The 19758-nt window shown below is 36.0% G+C and overlaps 1 protein-coding gene across 7 annotated transcripts in view; it reads right to left on the reverse strand.

The window, feature by feature from the left end:
* Positions 1–787: 787 nt before the first annotated feature.
* Positions 788–19758, reverse strand: part of ATAD1 (ATPase family AAA domain containing 1) — an 89967-nt gene continuing 70996 nt past the window's right edge. For 4 of the 7 annotated variants that reach the window (XM_054521381.2, XM_054521380.2, XM_024252948.3 and 1 more), the window contains 3 exons: positions 16535–16585; positions 5686–5819; positions 2052–3736 (listed from right to left, as the gene is read on the reverse strand). In XM_054521381.2, coding sequence (XP_054377356.1) covers positions 3616–3736; positions 5686–5819; positions 16535–16585 — 306 coding nt within the window. In that variant the 3' untranslated portion in view covers positions 2052–3615. 7 annotated transcript variants of the gene reach the window in all.

A 19758-nucleotide genomic window follows, 5' to 3' on the forward strand; every position in this document is an offset into this window, starting at 1 on the left:
CTATGTGACCCAGTCTGGAGTGCAATGGCGCAGTATCGGCTCACTGCAATTTTCACCTCCTAGGCTCAAGTGATCCTCCCCAGCAGCTGGGACTACAGGTGCACTTGGCTTTAGTTTTACAACTGAATTGTCATGGTTTACAAATCTGTGTCCCTGATGCATTCCACACCCAATACTAACATTCACTGTTACCTATTTTAAAAGCAAAAAAGCTAGTATTTGAAAGTATTCTCATGCAGGTTTATGACTGTAAATATTAGACGATTACAAAAATATAATCCCACTGCAGTGTTTTAGTAATGAGACCCTTATGGGCCATTAATAAATAGTATAAACTTTACACCAGTGTAACTGGGATGTTTTCTGTTTCTTCTCACATTGCTAAGTGGTTTTAGGTTTGATATCATCTGCACATGGCACCTGTGTCATATATGATACATTTTAGTCAATTACGTTAGAAGCTCATATTTAATAAGGTTCAAGTTCTCCTCATTATGATTTTCATTAACATCATGATTTAGGCAGAATGTTTTCCTATACATGTAAATAAAGAGAACTTTAAAAAAAAAAGATTAGAGAACTCTATCTTTGATAACTAAATCTATAACAAATTTAATAATGAAGGCTCTGAAAAGATTTCCGTCAGCTCTAGATAGAATTATTCTATGACTTCATTTGAAGCACCCAGTTGGTGCTGGAGTTTCAGCCATGCACTATATATATTCAGCGTATCAGAATTCTGTTCAATATTCTGATTTTAAGAGAAGCTAAAAAGAAACATAAAATATACATCATCCAATTTATTTTCTTTATCCAGAAGAAATCTGTTAACATTTTCCCAAAATAACAATTCAAGTAAAAAATTCCTACCAAAGAGATGTTGCCGCCATTTTTACATAAGCACACTCATGGCTTGAGACATCCTCATCTAGCATTAAACCTGTAAGTTACAGCTACTAAATAATGTTAAGCTATTATGATGCATACAGAATAGAGTACCCCAACCCAGCTCTTCACATCATGAGTGCTGGGTTTACCTGCAGGTAGGGGGTTGGCTGAGATTGAAAGGAGAGACATAGTAGAGGAGATACTAAATTGATTCAAATACTTCATTTCTAAACTCTACATAAAAAGGCCTGAGAATAGCTTGAGACACATCAGACTTATCAAAAGTCTTCCAGCAATGATGCTTTTAGAGAAACATGGCATAAGTGATCCTTTCAGTCTCAATCCCTAGAGTACAGCCTAGGGATTATGGAACTGGTTTAAGCATGGAGAATGCTTAAAGAATGAGCCTGGTCAACAGGATATGTACATCAGTGTGCAAAAGTGACAATATGACAGCTAACATTTGAGCAGTAATTCTGTGCCAGGCACTATGCTGAGGGCCTTACATGCATTATTTTATTATCCAACCCTTTAAGATGAGTGCCACTGTTGCCCCATTTTACAGATGAGAAACTGGGGCTCACAGACACACAGTTAGTTAATGGGGAGCCTGAGTTTAAACTCAGGAAGCCTGATTCTAGATCCAGTACTCTTAAGTATTACCCAAAAGGAATTATCTTAGAATCTAGAATTCAACTACATATGTGAAATGCATGTCTAAAACAGAAGGATAGCTGTTATGTAACACTAGAAGTTATTTAAAAATCAGGAAAATAGTTTCCTGAATTACTTTATGGTCTTAACATGGCTAGATGAGTCATAGTTGCTGGGATTAGTATACTTCTCTAACTTCATTTGATGATTAAAACCACAAAGAAATTGAATAACCACTCCTACTGGATATTGTGAATTTAAGAGAAGACAAAAATAAAGGACATGTGGAGGTATACATACTCCTTATTTTCGATTATATGTCACCAGATTAAAATTAAATTACTGAAATTCATATTAAAACAGAAATGACTAGATACTAGGATATGTGCTATAGAAGTGTGAAAACTCCATAGCAAGATAAAGTCTAAACACAAGTTTTATAAACCAAAAAAATCCCAGGAAACTTAAAATTACTGAAAAAGACCAAAGATTAAGTGGAGAACAACCAATAAAGAGGGACCCCTTTATTACACATTTATAAAATGATAGAATATAGTTATTAAAAATGGGACACTTTTTTCATTTTTGGTATCTTGTATTCAATTTTTCCATCCTCTTCACAATCTTCCATAACTTGCTTTTTGTTATCCAGTGTTCACCTGAAACTTCCACCCCACCATTCAAAGTACAACTGAAGAATAAAAAATCTAACAGATTCTTGTGAGACACATTATCAGATAAATTAATCCAGTAACACATGAATAAAGATTTAAAGTTTTTAAAGAAATACAGTAAAAGCAAAAACATATGAAGCATAATTTAATCTGATGATTCAGAAGGCACCTCAAGATTGTGTTGTGCTGTTTTCCTCATGCTGCGTGTTTAGGTGCCTATAACAGAATTCTGGTTAGTAAAATTTTGAAAAAAATTTCACATATAATTCACATTAAATGACTACAGATAGATACAATATGGGCATTTTGATGTGTACATTTGTACCTGACCAGGGCACAATTTATAATATACTAAAACAAAAATTAATTACAAAATGAGTATTTTTAGCACACTTAGTAACAGCTACTTGTTTTAAACTATTATTTCATTTTTGGTGACCAAATTATATTTGACCATAATTAAAGAACACATAACCTTAAAATAATATTTAAGAAACATAGTTACAACAGACATGTTACATTAAATGAAAAAAGGAAAGAAATGTACATGTATTAAAGGGTACTGAGGTTTTTCAAACCCATTCTTTTGAAAGGCCTTTTAATCCACTTTCATGTAAACCAATTTAAACTTAAAAAGTTTATACTCAAGAGGTGAAATCAGTGTTGAGCACATGGCTGCCTAACAACCATTCAATGCTGATCACTGAACTAGTATTTTCATTTGATTATCCCGACAAACATAATAATTGAGCCCATGTATATATGCAAGATGTGGAGGATCCAACTAATAACTGCAGAAATAAAAACACTCAACTTAAAAAAGGTTGAAACAAATGACAAATAGAAATGGCTGAATCACTGTACCTTTTTGACACAATCTTAAATCTTAGTTTTACTATATATTATTTGGTACTCCTGGATTCAGTAGTTGGGGTAAAAAAAGTTTCTGTATTCAAACATATCTACAGAATGTCAATATAAAATGTGTGGATATATACATTTAATATACACATACATACACACACACACACAAACGCATACTCACATGTCTAGGAACCAGCACCTAACCACATCCCCGTTTCTCACTAATGACCCAATGAATCATTTATGACTTTAAGACCAGCTTAGATTCTATAAGGCTGTACAATATATGGCTGAAGAGGTCAAACACAAGCACCCACGTTCAGGCTGGATTCAACTGTTCCTCCTCATGATTTTTGACAAACAGTAATACCACCTATGTAACAACTATATCTCAATAACTTAGAATTCAGAGTATAAAACCATAAACACTGAGCTCCCTCATTGTTTTAAAGAGCACTCTTTCTGTTCTATTTCCACTAACTGGTAAGAGGACACACCAAACTAGATCACTGAACTGTACAAATGATCTTTACTCTTAATCTAAACAAACATGTGTTAAAACATTCTGAAATGCTGCATCCTTTGATTTCTTCATCTTTTCAATTGCCCGATGCAGGTCCTGCTGTTGAACAGGCCGAATTTCATCTTCGTCATGGCTAAAATGCAAACAAAACCATCAAATACTCAAATAACTTTAGAATATGCCTCCCTAAAATATTTTACCAAGATTTAAAAGAGATGCATGTGGTAAAAAAAAAATTTTGTTTTCAACTGTAGAAAAGGGTATAAAAATGAAATCTCTTTACCATTCAAGACCCCAAAGACAACCACAATGAACAGCTTCATGTAAATGCTTCCAGGAATTATCTACACATAGAGAAATCACAAGGAATTTTTTAAAAGTACTGACTGCTAAGAAGTAAGAAGCTAAAATAGCTACAATCAAAGACTTCACATCTATAAGTACACAATATTACCATAAGGTAAAAAATGTTATATAGTTTATTGAAATGGGAATATAATTCCAATTTTAAAAATTATGTTATTCCCATGAAAACTGTCATTAAAAAGTAGCATTTCTAGGTATATACTTACATGCATGTTTTGCTTTTTACAAATTGAGAGTAAAATTCTTCACTATCAGTAAAAACCAACTAATCCAAATCCTCCCTACTTCAATGAGAAACAAAGTCCAGAATATTATGGCTCCCTTGTAATTTACAGATATTCAGGGAAAAACATTCAGGAAAAAGTTATAACCTAAGTCCATCCAGATTTTTCATACTGAAAGGAAATATAAAATTAGCCAGATTTTTCATACTGAAATATAGTTTTCAGGGCTTTGAGGCAGCAAAAAAATAGATATTTCATTATTAGTGTAATTCGCCTACGCAAAATTTACGAACTGGTTGGTTATTTCTCCTCTTAATCTTATATATAAGAATAAAAACCTGGCCAGTAGTGGTGGCTCACACCTGTAATCCTAACACTTTGGAAGGCCAAGGCGGGTGGATCACCTGAGGTCTGGAGTTCGAGACCAGCCTGGCCAACATGTCGAAATCCCATCTCTACTAAAAATACAAAAATTAGCCGGGCATGGTGATGGGCGCCTATAATCCCAGCTACTCGGGAGACTAGACAGGAGAATCGCTTGAACCTGGGGAGAGAGGTTGCAGTGAGCCGAGATCACACCACTTCACTCCAGCCTGGGCAAAAGAGCGAAACTCCATCTCAAAAAAAAGAAAAGAATAAAAACCTTTGGAAGGCAGATTCTGAGGGTGCACTAACGATGATGGGTCCAGAGCCACTGCATACACAGCTACCAGCTGACAGAGTAGCTTTCATGTAGATCTTTCTATATCAAAGCCCGCAAAACATTTTTTTGCTGAAGTTTGCTATGGCAACACACTGCAATTAAATATATGAATACCACAGGCAAGGAGTGAAAACCCTAGGAAGGTGAGGAAGGGAGACCAAGAAACAAAGGGACAAGAAAGAGTTGGAGAATTCCTTTAACACAACCCCTAAAAGTACACTGGAGTTCACCAAGAATCACAGAAATTGTTAGAAGGTTGATATTCTGAAAAGAAATGCAGTATAATACTGGTTCCAGGCAAGTGGCATTTTAGGAAACTTCCTTTAGGACATGGTTCACCAGGGCTGAACTATTCCAGTTCATTAGTGTCTTTGCTGAAATAAGGCTGGTAAAAAAATTGGATTCTCAACTTCACTATACTTTGGAACTGGTTCCAAGTAAAATTGCTGCAGTGATAAATGGTTTCTTTATTCAATAAATACATTTTCGTTAACAAATTGAGGTCTAGTCTTCAGTATCTCCAATTTACATGTGAAATTTCCACGGATCATCAGAAGAAATTCACCTTTTTTCTCCTTGATTCTAGACCCTTCCCACAATTCTGCCCTCCTTCTTTTTCAGAATTCTGCTTTGGAAAAATGGCAATAAATAAAGTTGCAGGCGGTGATAATCCAAATTTACCTTTTATTTCATAAGCGGTGTTTCTAATATAAAGCGAAATAAAAGAAACTAACCTAAAAGCTCTAAAAGGTTTTGACAAGTATTAAAAATCAAGTCAAAATAACATACCTTTCTTCTGATGTAGAATTAACATATTCTCTAACACAGAGGAGGGCAGCATCTCGACACATCTCTTTTAGGTCACTTCCTGAAAACCCATCAGTTTCCTGGGCAACTTCTAGCAGGTCTACATGCCTATCCACCTTAAACAAATATAAAAACATGCTTAAAAAACAAAAATAAATATATTGCAAATGATACTTCCAAACACCCATCTTAAAGAAAGTTAAGCATATTATAACTGCATGGGAGGAGAAACAATAGTTTCTAGAAGCTTTTTTTAACCACAAAAGCTTAGAAATTTGAAATATAATTTTCATTATTTGTCCTTATGATTAAGACAAATAATTATCACTAGATACACTGTAGAGTGATGGGGAAGAACGGATATTGGACTTGCTTTGATATCTCTCAAGAAGGTACCAAGGTGACATTTTTCTGTAATATATTCAACATACAGTACTTGGCAAATAACCTACATCATTAACTCCAGAGTCCATTACAAAAAAAAAAACAAAAACAAAAAAACTCAACATTCCTTTTAATTGTAATGCTTGGTATTCTATTATCTCAACATGAATTTAGCACCTATACTTTTGCTCCTCAAGCTAAGCTTATTTATAGTCAAGCCAATTAAGTGACTGTCCTAGCCACATAATAGACTTGAGATAGTCTAATCATACTCAACTTATGTACAGATTAAGAAGAGAAAATAAGCAAAAAAAACCTATAACTACCATGTAGTAAATGATTCTTATGTCTCATTCACTGGGGTAAGCACTTTGTATGTATTATTCTCATTTAATCTTTTCAGAAACTATCAATTTCATTTTCAGATAAGAATCATGAGACCTGGACAGGTAAACACGGTCAGAGCCAGGATTTGAACACAATATAGTGAGGTCCAGCTGTATTTTTCCTCTGTTTAGCTCATCACTTGTTACAGCAACATTTACTTTCCCCCACTGATGTGAAATGCCACCTTATAGTTACTAAATTCCCATTTGTATTTGTATTATATTTACTAAATTCCCATTTGTATACGTGGAAGACACAGTGTTTTAGGAAGAACAGCAACTCTACACAAGGACAAGAGACTTGAAGGTGAGACAACACTGCCAGCTCTGCAACTGTGACCTCACATGACAGTGCTCTCATTCCTAAACGTTACAGTTACATGAAGATAAATCATGTTTTTGGATAAAAAGAAACTGAACCCAGAGGGCAGGAGTGCAAGCAGCAATGATAAGCAAAGCAAATGGTAAATACATGGATAAATCTAAATAAACTTTAGCTATATAAAGAGTAGTAATAATAGTTATTATAGTAGTCATAATCATTTGGGGTATAAAAACAAAGTGGAGCTAAAATGCTGTACAATAAGAACAAGTAAGACAGAGGAGACATCTACATTAAGGTACTCTAAAGTGTTACAAGTAAAGCATTAAAAAGAGGATACAGATATTATTAACTTAGACTTTATTTATGTATGTCAAAATACATAGGTACCACTAAAGGATAGAAAGCGTACACTAAAGGAAGAAAGAGAATGTGTAATTTCCAAACCAATAGAGGAAGGGAGAAAAACAGAATAAAGAATACAAGAGCAGTATTAACAAACTCAGGACTAGAGGGTTGGGACAAATAAGCAAAGAAAAAGCATAATAAATGGAAAGCATTAAAATAATAATGAATGAATCCAAATTTATGAGTAATCACCATAAATGCAAATAGACTAAACTTGGCTGGTAAGATTTTATACAAAAGAACCCAAAATGTAGCTATTTGAGGTTTATAATAGACAATACTTATGCTAAAGGGAAAAAACCCGGCTTTGTGTTACATTTGAAATAAAAACAAAGAAAAGCAGGAAGTAAAAGGCTGAAAGACATCAACTATTAATAAAAAGAAAGCTAATGTAGTTCTAGTTACATCAGATTTTTACTCAAAATGCATAATTGAGAATAGAAGTCATTATATAATGATAAAAAAAATTCACCAGAAAAATACAACAATTCTGCACTTGTAGACATACATGTAACATGGCCTCAAAACATATACAGCAAAAATTTACATAATTACACATAAAAATGGGCTAATTCACAATACTGGAAGATTTTTAACTTATGTCTCATGTACTGCCACATCATTGAGTTCTTAGGACTGGTGACAGCACCTGTGATCTAATGTACATACATGTATATAATTTAGATCTTAGTCCTTTGATGGTTATAGGGTTGCAAATATTTTCATTGTGGCTTATTTTTTCACTTTGTTCATGTTATCCTGTGATACAGAAGCTTTAAGTCTGATTATAGTCAGACTTCTCTATTCTCTTTCCTTTGTAGTTCTTAATTTTTTGTGAATTGAGAAACTCTTCTCATGTGTCCTTAAGAGACAGACACATACAAGGATCTAATTTTTCTACTGTTTGTAAAAAGAATAAAAATAACATATACCTATATACATGTATTAGGTATCTGTTCACATATATTCACGGGATTGATAAACTCTATCAACTCCTGGACAGCAGGTTACCAATGACGGTGATAATGGGAAGTGGCCAGTGGTTGCTTAAGGCTGTACTTAATTAAAAAAAAAATATGAAGCAAATGTGGAAATATATTAAAATCGCCTGTTAAATATGGGTGGAAGATAATGGGGCTATGTGTTTATATGTTTGAAATATTTCATACATTTAACAAACTACTTTAAAGAGCTTTCCAAACTATACTCTGAGATGTTAAAAATTAAACATCCAACACTTCCTCCTGTTTTTGACCACTCCGTTGGGCCACACTATGTTCTAACCACTCACAAATCTTGTGCCTGACAAGATGATACAGTTAGAAAGATGAACCAACCAAGAATAAGAAAACAAAGAAAAGAAGATTCCAGTCACTGGGGGAGCAAGATTTAATTAAGAGGTACCATACCCTAATGGTTAAGAGTAGGCTCCATCACTTCTTTGTGTAATCCTGGGCAAGTTATTACAAAACTTCTCTGGGTTTCAGTTTCCTCAGCTGTAAAATAGGACTAATATGTACTCCTTAGATAAATGAGGATTAAATAAAACAATGTATAGCTCACCAAAATGCTTGGCACATAGCAAGCACTCTAAAAGTAGCTCATTTTGTTGTTAAGATAATAGCTTTTAGATAAACCACAAAATAATGAGAACTCTTTTCATTAGGCAACTCTGAAGGCAATTCCCAAGTTAAAAAGGTTTTGAGTATAGGCAGCAACAGCAGAATAAGTTAACAGACTTCTAAAATAGCTTGAAAGAATGATACTTACTTATGCAGTTGTTTATTATTATATACACCATTAATAGTATACTTGCAAATAACATCTCTGTACTCTAAGCATTTTACACTTATAATTTTATTTCAAGACCAGCTGGGGCAAATGATGGACCCTGATATGGTCTGGCTCTGGGTCCCCACCCAAGTCTCATGTTGAATTTAATTCCCAATGTTAGGGGAGGGACCTGGTGGGAAGTGATTGGATTATGGGGGCAGATTTCCCCCTTGTTCTCATGATAGTGAGTGAGTTCTCTCAAGATCTGATGGTTTAAAAGTGTGTGGCACTTCCCCCTTCACTCTCTCCCTCTCCTGCTCTGCCATGGTAAGACGTGCTTGCTTCCCCTTCGCCTTCCACCATGATTGTTAAGTTTCCTGAGGCCTCCCAACCATGCTTCCTGTACAGCCTGTGGAACGGTGAGTCAATTAAACCTCTTTTCTTCATAAGTTATCCAGTCTCAGGTAGTTCTTTATAGCAGTCTGAGAACGGGCTAACACAGACCCCATCTCAACAAAAAAAATTTTGTTCACTAGCTGGGTGTGTCTAGCTACTCAGGAGGTTGAGGCAGGATCACTTGAGCTAAGGAGTTCAAGGCTACAGTGAGCTAGGATTACACCACTACATTCCAGTCTGGCTAGAATGACGAGGCTGGTCAGCTAGAATGTAGGAGACCGTCAGTTCTGTCTCAAAACAAAAAACAAACAACTACTGCTGCTATATCATATAAAAGTAATTTCAGGTCAGTTTGTATGGGGAAAAAAGCTACCTCCTTAAAGTCAGACAAAATACTTCTATAGGGTATAAATTTTATCAGTGCTAATTCTTTTTATACTTAAAACCTTAAGCCAAAATCACTACACTTATCTTTTTAAAATAAGCAAATCATGTTAAGGAATACCTATCAATAAAATAATTGTAAAAGAGTAGAACACAGTATCATTTCAAAAGCTTCAATCTTTTATTTAGAGAAGAAGAAATCAAAGTCTAGAAGTTCATGTGAATTAAAAAAAAAACAACAAAAAACCCTTATTTAGCTCCACAATGTATAAGCATGACAGTGCTCAGTTTACCAAATAAATATATGTGCTACTGATTTGAGGCATCTTTAACAAAATTAAATGAATTTTCTTCAGATTTTATTGAAGTAGCAGTAATCCTTCAGCATATAAATACCAACCAGTGGGAAATGACGAGATGTTCTGTCAGCAATTATCCAGAGAGCATTCATATTTTGCAACATGAAACTGATTAGAGACTATACTTTGTGGTTTTATGAATAACAGAATTGCTAAAAATTCCCTGTATCTGCTGGGTGGGATGGCTCATGCTTGTAATCCTAGCACTTTGGGAGGCTGAGATGGGTGGATTTCTTGAGCTCAGGAGTTCTAGACCAGCCTGGGCAACATGGCGAAACCCCATTTCTACTAAAAATACAAAAAATTAGCTGGGTGTGGTGCATGCACCTATAGTCCCAGCTACTCAGGGGGCTGAGGCGGGAGGATCACTTGAGCCCAGGAAGGCTGCAGTGAGTTGAGATCGTGCCACTGCACTCCAGCCTGGGTGACAAAGCAGAGATCGTCTAAAAAAAATTCCCTGTAGCCATGAAAAATATAATCCTAAAAGAATTTCCAAAGACAGTACTGTTTAAGAAAGCAGAATACTGAATACTAAAATTTAGAGACATGTATAATTTCTTCCTCTTATTTTTTTTTTTTTTTAGAGATAGGATCTTGCTCTGCCACCCAGGCTAGAATGCAGTGGTGCATCCACTGCAGCCTTGAACTTCTAAGCTCAAGTGATACTCCTGCCTCAGCCTCCCGAGTAGCTAGGCAGACCCAGTTAAATTTTAAAATTTCTTTGTAGAGGTGAGGTCTCATCATGTTGCCCAGACCTGTCTCAAACTCCTGGCCTCAAGTGATCCTCCCACCATGGCCTTCAGAAGTGCTAGGATTACAGGCATGAGTCACCAAGCCCAACACTCACATGAGTAACTTCTTAAGTTTAAATGTGAAACTAAATAACCTGTGTAAATTATGGCTCTGTTACAAGGGCTTAAATTTCATCACTTGTACTCATATTAATCAGCTATATGTAAATCATCTGCATCATCTCCAGCTACACTAGACCACATTATATTTCAAAAATGTTATAAACTTCCAGTCATGCAAAACGATCCTTCATTAAAATGGTTTAAATTAAATAACTGTATTGGTTAACTTGAAGTCTCCAAAATTGTAACTACCTTCTAATATCTGTTAAATTTCTAGCCACACCATGGCCATCCTAATTCAAAGGAACTTATTAATCTAAACAATACTACAACTACACTTTTTTTTTTTTTTTTTTTTTTGAGACAGAGTCTTACTCTAGTCACCCAGGCTGGACTGCAGTGGCACGATCTCGGCTCACTGCAACCTCCGCCTCCGGGGTTCAAGTGATTTTCCTGCCTCAGCCTCCCGAGTAGCCGGGATTACGGTTGCCAGCCACCATGTCCAGCTAATTTTTTTTGTATTTTTAGTAGAGACAGGGTTTCACTATGTTGGCCAGGCTGGTTTCGAACTCCTGACCTCAGGTGATCTGCCTGCCTTGGCCTCCCAAAGTGCCAGGATTACACAATGTTTTTTTGAAAGCAGTTATCAAAAATTCAATTAAAAGTCAGCCGGGCGCGGTGGCTCATGCCTGTAATCCCAGCACTTTAGGAGGCTGAGGCGGGCGGATCATGAGGTCAGGAGTCTGAGACCAGCCTGATCAACATGGTGAAACCCCGTCTCTACTAAAAAAATAAAATAAATAAAAAAATAAAAATATATATATATATTAGCCGGGTGTGGTGGCGCGCGCCTATAATCCCAGCTACTCAGGTGGCCGAGGCAGGAGAATCGCTTGAACCCAGGAGGTGAAGGTTGCAGTAAGCCCAGATCATGCCACTGCACTCCAGCCTGGGCGACAGAGCAAGACTCTGTCTAAAAAAAAAAAAAAAAAAAAAAAAAAGGCAAAATATAATTTACTAATTTTTTATCTAGGACCAAAGTTCCTTACCTAAAAAACATGGAGGATTTTAGGAATTTCTCTGAAACTGTACACATTTCATGTACATAGTTTTCTTAGAAAAGACTACTTTTATCTCATTCTTAAAGGGCTCTATGACATGCTCCCCCCAAAATGATTCATAACCACTGATCCTAATCTTTGTAATTTGCTAGGTTCTTTAAGCTTTTGCATACACTATATGTTATTTTGGTATGTTTTAAGGAAATAGGTCGAGAATGGTGGTTCATGCCTATAATCCTAGCACTTTGGGAGGCCAGGGCAGAAGGATAACTCGAGGTCAGGAGTTCAAAACCTGCCTGGGTAACATAGCAAGATCCTTTCTCTACAAGATTTTTAAAATACAAAAAACAACTAGCTGTGCATGGTGAACCATGCCTGTAGTCCTAGCTACTTGGGAGACTGAGGTGGGAGGATCACTTGAGCCCAGGAGATCAAGGTTGCAGTGCACTATGATCATATCACAGCACTTTAGCCTGGGGTAATACAGTGAGACCCTAAAAAAACAACACGTCAGCCTGGGTAAACAGAGTGAGACCCTATCTCTCCTCTCTTTTTTTTTAAGTTCCATGGAACTCTGCTTGATAAGATATCCGATCTCTTTAAAAAATAAATAAATCATTAGAAAACAACTGAAAGACACAAAGGTAAACAACCCAGAAAGACATATATGCCTTTGGGCAGAAAGATTCAACACCAAAAAGATTATCTTAAATAAGAATCCACCAAAAATATTAATGTTTGTTTTTTTCCTATGTAAGACAAATTGATTCTAAAATTTATGCAAAGAAAAAGAATTAAAATAACCTTGGGGCTCAGGGACAACAAGGGATATATAGTTCTACCAGATATTAAAACTTACAAAGCCTCAATAATTAAAACAGTATTAATGCTAGTGCATAAAGACACAAAAGACCAAGACCTGAATTTAAAGTCCAGAAACAGAGCCAATACATACGAGAATTTGGTAAAAGTGGCATCTCTAGTGGCCATAAAAAAAAAAAATGGGCTGAGCGCAGTGGCTCACGCCTGAAATCCCAGTGCTATGGGAGACCGATGCACGTGGATCACTTGAGCTCAGTACTTCGAGACCAGCCTGGACAATATGATGAAACCCTGTCTCTATGAAAAAATACAAAAAATTGGCCAGGCGTGGTGGCACATGCCTGTAATCCCAGCTACTCGGGAAGCTGAGGCACAAGAATCACTTGAACCTGGAAGGCAGACGTTGCAGTGAGCAGAGATCACGCCATTGTACTCCAGCCTGGGTGACAAAGCAAGACTCCGTCACAAAAAAAAAAAAAAAAAAAGGTGTTGGACAACTAGGTATCCATCTAGAAAAACAAAACCAAAGCTGGATTCATACTGCATATCATCTATCTAGATAAATTCCAAATATGATAAAGATTTAAATGTAAAACGTACAAGCCACTGAGATATTATGCTTCTCCTGATGGAAGAACATAATTCTACCTACGAAGGTGTGCTGTCCTGTCCTGTGTCTCCTCCCCACCAACCTGAACCTCATCCGGCCTCTTGATTCAACTACCAATATTAGAGGAACAACTACTCCTCTGCAATCGGCAAAACCCAGACTGTGGACAACTCAGGACAAACCCAACCTAGTTTCTCCAGTAAATAATTTTAAAAGGTTGGGTGTCGGGGGGAAGCAAGATAAGGGAAGAACCTATAACCTATAAATTAAAAGAGACATAAAATCTATCAAAGAATTGCAAATTAGGAAATTCATACGATCTTGAGTCAAATACATGGTTTAAAAAAGGCATTTAGAAAACAATAATCAGAGACTTGTACATAGACTAGATAATGAAAATAATGAATTACTGTCAATTGTTCAATAGGTATAACATGGCAATGAGGCTAGGTTAAAAAAAAAGAATCCTTTTCTTTTAGAGATACAACTAAAACATTTATGGGTGAGATATAATGGGAAAAAATAGGAAGTGTGGAAGTAGGGCATGGCTGGAGAAGAATTAGCCATGGGGTTTCTGGTAATTCAAGGAAGGAGGGAAGCCATACAAATACAAGTATTTTGATAAAAGTAGCATCTCTACTAAGGCTCATTCACTATCAGAATCTATTTGATTTATTAGTTTATACAGTGAGTTCTAACAGTGAGTTTAGATATCAAGTTTGGGATAAAGAGGAATACCACATTATTCAATTATATGCAGTTATTGAGTTTTGGGAAAACAGGCAGCAAGAGTTTGGAAAGTGTGGAAAATTACTTTATTTATAAATCTGGGAGTAGGAAAGGCCTTTAAATTTATATTCAAAATCCAGAAGCCGTAGGGGGGGTGGGTGGGGGGGAAGAAAACTCCAATAAAATCGGAAGACAACTTGGAAAAAAATATTTTCAAATCATACAAAGGGCAAATCTCCATAATACACAGAGTTCCTACAGATTTATTATGAAAAGGGGCACTACAATAGAAAAATGGGCAAAATATATGAATATACAGTTCACAGAAAAAAAATTCAAATGGTTCTTAAACATACAATATTCATTCCATCCCTAAAGAATGCAAATTAAAACTTTAATGAGATAACCATTTTTGACCAGCTGTGGTGGTTTATGCCTATAATTTCAGCCTTGGGAGGCCAAAGCGGGGGGGACTGCTTGAACCCAGGAGTTCAACACCAGCCTGGGCAACACAACAAGATACCGTCTCAACAAAATAAATAAATAAATAAAAAGAATTAGCCAGGCTTGGTGGTACATGCCTGTAATCTGCTTGGGAGGGTGAGGCGGGAAGATTACTTGGGCCCAGGAGTTTAAGGCTGCAGTGAGCCCTGATCACACCACTGCACTTCAGACTAGGCAACAGAGAGAGACCATGTCTCAAAAAAGAAAAAAAACAAAAACAAAAAAACAGAGAGATAACCATTTTCTACCTATCATGTTGGCATGAAGTTCCATAACATTCTGTTGGCAAGACTATAGGAAAAGAGGCACTCTTTATCACAGGAATATGAGTAAACCGGAACAATGTGGCAATAGCTACCAAAATTATAAACACTCTAATCTTTGATCTAGCAATTCCGCTCCTGGATAATTTACTTTACTAATATTCCTATACAAGTATGAAATGACATACACACAAAGTTATTAAATGTAGCATTTTTATAATAGTGAAAGATCAGAATCAATCCAAATGTCCTTCAATGTGGCATTGATTAACTAAATTCCAGAATGTCCATACAATGGAATCCTATGTAGTGTAAAAACAAAGAGAGACAACAGAATAAGGAAACTAGATGCTAATATGGAAAGATCTCAACGATAAGTAAAAAAAGCAATGCACAGAACAGTGTGTATGTGTTATTGATAGTTTATATAAAAAATAAGTAAATAAAAGGAGAAATAACATATGAGGCTAGGAGTTCGAGACCAGCCTGGCCAACATGGTGAAACCATGGTAAAAATACATGGTAAAATGCAAAAAATACATGGTAAAAATACAGAAATTAGCCGGGTGTGGTGACACATGTCTGTAATCCCAGCTACTTGGGAGGCTGAGACATGAGAATCACTTGAACCTGGGAGGCAGAGGTTGCAGTGAGCCAAGATCGTGCCACTGCAATCCAGCCTGGGCTACAGAGTGACACTCTGCTTCAAAAAAAAAAAAAAAAGAAAGAAAAGAAAAAAATATATACAGGAAAAAAGAGAAGATTTTTCTCCATGTATTATTAAATATACATACTTTAATTTTTGAAACATGTGACCAAAAAAACCTTAAACACAAAAGCTATTGAAAATTTTGATTACCACAATTTCTTAAATTTAAATTTCAACTTCAAAAAATATTGCAATTTTCAGCACTACAGGAAAGGTTAAAAAAATGCAATTAAGTAAAAAACAACAACAAAAAACTTCTGTAGAAAAACAAATGTATCTTACATAAAATCAGACAATAGTCTGAAAAATATCAGAGCATTTTAATGCACAGATACAAAAACACATGGCTCTAAAAACATAAGAAAAGTATCTTTAACTCACATATACCATAGTTACTGAGTTACATAAGCAACCAAGAGGATTCAGGTCAAGTTCAAAGGTGTATCAGTGCCTCAGTCTTTTTGGCATCAGGGACCAATTTTGTGTAAGACAATTTTTCCACAGACCTGGAGAAGTGGAGGAGGGGGGCATAGTTTGGGGATGATTCAAGTGCATTACATTTATCATCAGACTCTCATAAATGAGCAACCTAGATCCCTCGCATGCACAGTTCACAATAGGGTTTGCAATCCTATGAGAATCCAGTGCCGATGCTGATGTGACAGGAAGTGGAGCTCTAGCCCACAGCTCACCTCCTGCTGTGCGGCCCAGTTCCTAACAGGCCATAGACCAGTACCGGTCTGTGACTGCAGGGGCTGGAGATCCCTGGGGTATATCATCCTCAGATTCCTTCCTCATATTTCTCTAAAATAACTTTATGAACATCAGATTTATAGGATGGGGAAAAAATTTTTATTTTCTACTTACATTTTCATTTTTCAAGATGAGTTTCAGGATTGCTTCTCTCTGTTTTAAAGCCTAAAAGCAGGATAATTTCCAGTTAGCATTTTTAATTTTTTTAAAAAGATCAAGTAGTGTTCCTAATATTTTGTCCCTTCAAAAGTCTCTCTCATTACTTATAGGAGATGACAAACTTTGAAGAGGTCAAAGCAACTAGATTCAAGACTCTAGAGTAATTATCTCTGGTTCTCCTACTGAACTGTATCTTCTTACTCATCCCCAGTGCCTAGTACAATGTTTGGGAAATAACACACCTTTAATCTTTAATGAGTAAATGAATATCTATGACTATAATGTCTTCCCTCTATAGTTCAGCAATCTTCATTTTTTTCCCTTTATGTAGGAAACTCATGAAAACTCACCATAAAATTTATTATCAGTAATTTAAAGAGATGGCAACAGTAACTTCTCAGTTCCTCCATTTCCTTCTCCTTCTTTGACCACTAATTTATATTAGTGAATTTTAATGTAGTGCTGATGATATATTTGTTTACATGTCTGTATGCTTTTCCCCCAGTGACAATTCCTATTTTTACACCATACAATAAATACAAACTACATTTAGCTCCTTTTATAGAATCCCTCAGCTATATAGTCAATATAGATGCTTTTTAAAACTATCATGGCTGAATTTATCCCTATTCCCACAAACGTCGACAAAACAGAGCTGGTTACAATGACTACCAAATCAAATTCCTTGAAAAACAAACCAAACTCTGCTCTTTCTGTATTTTAAGTGTGTCAAGTAGGAAGGTTAATTTGATATGTCATGTGATCACCAATAAATACTCTGTTAAACATTTCACTTGGAGAAAAGTTTTAAGATTAACCATACACTTTACATCATATTAAATAAGAAAAAAAACTAACCTATAAAGTGTATTCACTAAAATGGAATAAAATGGAGGTTACAAATTTCCATTTCTATGTTAACACTATACAAATTTGTAATAAATTTGATAAAAACTGTTACAACCCATTTTGATTACTCACACGACATATTAAATTTACAACTTTAATACTGGCTACTTTCCATGCTACTGTATCCTATGTTCTATTCTACTGTACATCAAAAACCTTAGCTGGCCAGGCACAGTGGCTTATGCCAGTAATCCTAACACTTTGGGAGGCGAAGGTAGGAGGGTCCTTTGAGGCCAGGAGTTGAGACTAGCCTGGGCAACATAGTGAGATCCCTGTCTGTAAAAAAATTCAAGAATTAGCCAAATGTGGTGGTGCATGCCTATAGTCTTAACCACTCAGGAGGCTCAGGTGGAAAGATTGTTTGAGCCCAAGAGTCAAGGCTGCAGTGGGCTATAATTGTACGGCTGACAGAGCAAGACTCTGTCTTAAAAAAAATAATAAAAATAAAAAAAAACCTTAATTGTCCATTGTACTAACTATTGGATTAGTGATAGAGATTCTATAAATTATCTTCAGAACCAATTAGGTAAACAAATTTTTAAAAAAGTGTTCTGATGTCTTGCTTACAAAATCAAAACTCTTGTGCAAAGCATATAAAGTTCACCTAAACCCAGAAGCAGTCTACCTTTCCAGCCTCCTCTCCATCTATATTCCTTGGTGCTGCGCTCACCAAACTACCCTTAGAACTCACCATTAAACAGTGCTTCCACAAATTCTTGACTTGTTCATTCTGGCAGGAAAGCCCTTCCTTGTCTCATTTGCCTGTCAAATTCCTACCATCCTTCAAGGTCCAGCTGGATTCTGTAAATTCCATGGACTTCCCTGACAGAATATTAGTTTTCATCAACATCTCAGGCTCTCATAGCTCTTTAAACATACCTTCATAAAGCATATTTTACATTATTTATTTCTGTGTCTGCCTCTCCAAAACAGAGTTCTTCGAGGACCAGACCCACGTCCCATTCACCAGACCCTAGCAGGTCTCTGACACATATTAATGCTCAATAAATATTAGTCATACTAGGCTGGGTGCAGTGACTCACGCCTGTAATCCCACTTTTGGAGGCTGAGGCAGGCAGATGATCTGAGGTCAGGAGTTCGAGACCAGCCTGGCCAACATGGTGAAACCCCGTCTCTACTAATAATACAAAAATTAGCGGGGCATGGTGGTGGGAGCCTGTAATCCCAGCTTATTGGGAGGCTGAGGCGGGCTTGCTTGAACCTGGGAGGCAGAGATTGCAGTGAGCCAAGATCGTGCCACTGCACTCCAGCCTGGGTGACAGGCAAGACTTTGTCTCAAAGAAAAAAAAAAATCAGTCATACTAAATAAATTTTATAGTCTCCTAAATTAAGTTTGAAAATCTTTTCATTGATTCATTGGGTAAATTTTCTAAGGATGTGCACACACTTAACCACTTTATTAGAGTTGTAGCTATAGTAAAGAGTTGATCAGAGTAATTTTATAGAGTCCATAACCATCAGTCTTTCAGAGATCATGTTTACTACCAAAAACCAATCTGATAAATTACAGAATATAAATGGGACAAATGATTTTTAGCCAGATTATAAATGGAATTAGAGTAAGTTCCTCTAAATGGCAACACATGTAACATGCTGATTGTATGGAACATATTTTCTACTAGTAAAACCTGTTTTTTCTTTCCTTTACAATCTGAAGGCAGACAGAATTCAAGATTTCAAGATCTGTGCCAAAATTATAGTGTACTGGTAAGTCATAATCATCTACTAGAGGGTACTTCTTAACTAACAAAAAATGCTAGAAAGAAGGCAGAACTGGTTTAACATCATCTAAGCATTTGCGTTCTTAAGGTAAACTATGATATCTACTGGAATCATTAATCCTATCAGGGAAGCACTGACTACATCTGCCAATACTCAATCAAATAAATCCCTGTTGTTGTTCATGCCATGCCTTCTGAATAGAACAATTCTTCAAGCGAAATTTCTCCAATTCTATTCTATGCTAAACCAAAACTATAATTTAGATTTTCTTATGTATTTTCCTGTATAGATGACTTCCTATATCCTAAAGTAAATCACTAAAATAGCCAGGCAAACTTGAGATAAATATATATCTATACTTTGAAGAGAAGCAAGTAACACTAATCTTAGGATAGAAATAAAGAGAGTGGAAAGGACAAAGAAGCTACTGTCAGGGTTTCTGCCCCATTCCTTCCCTGTCATAAGTAGCCCTATATGACAAAATATTCCCTTCTTAAAATTAAAGGTGAAGACCTATAAAAAGGTGA

Source organism: Pongo abelii, chromosome 8 (assembly GCF_028885655.2).
Source record: "Pongo abelii isolate AG06213 chromosome 8, NHGRI_mPonAbe1-v2.0_pri, whole genome shotgun sequence".
Taxonomy (NCBI): domain Eukaryota; kingdom Metazoa; phylum Chordata; class Mammalia; order Primates; family Hominidae; genus Pongo; species Pongo abelii.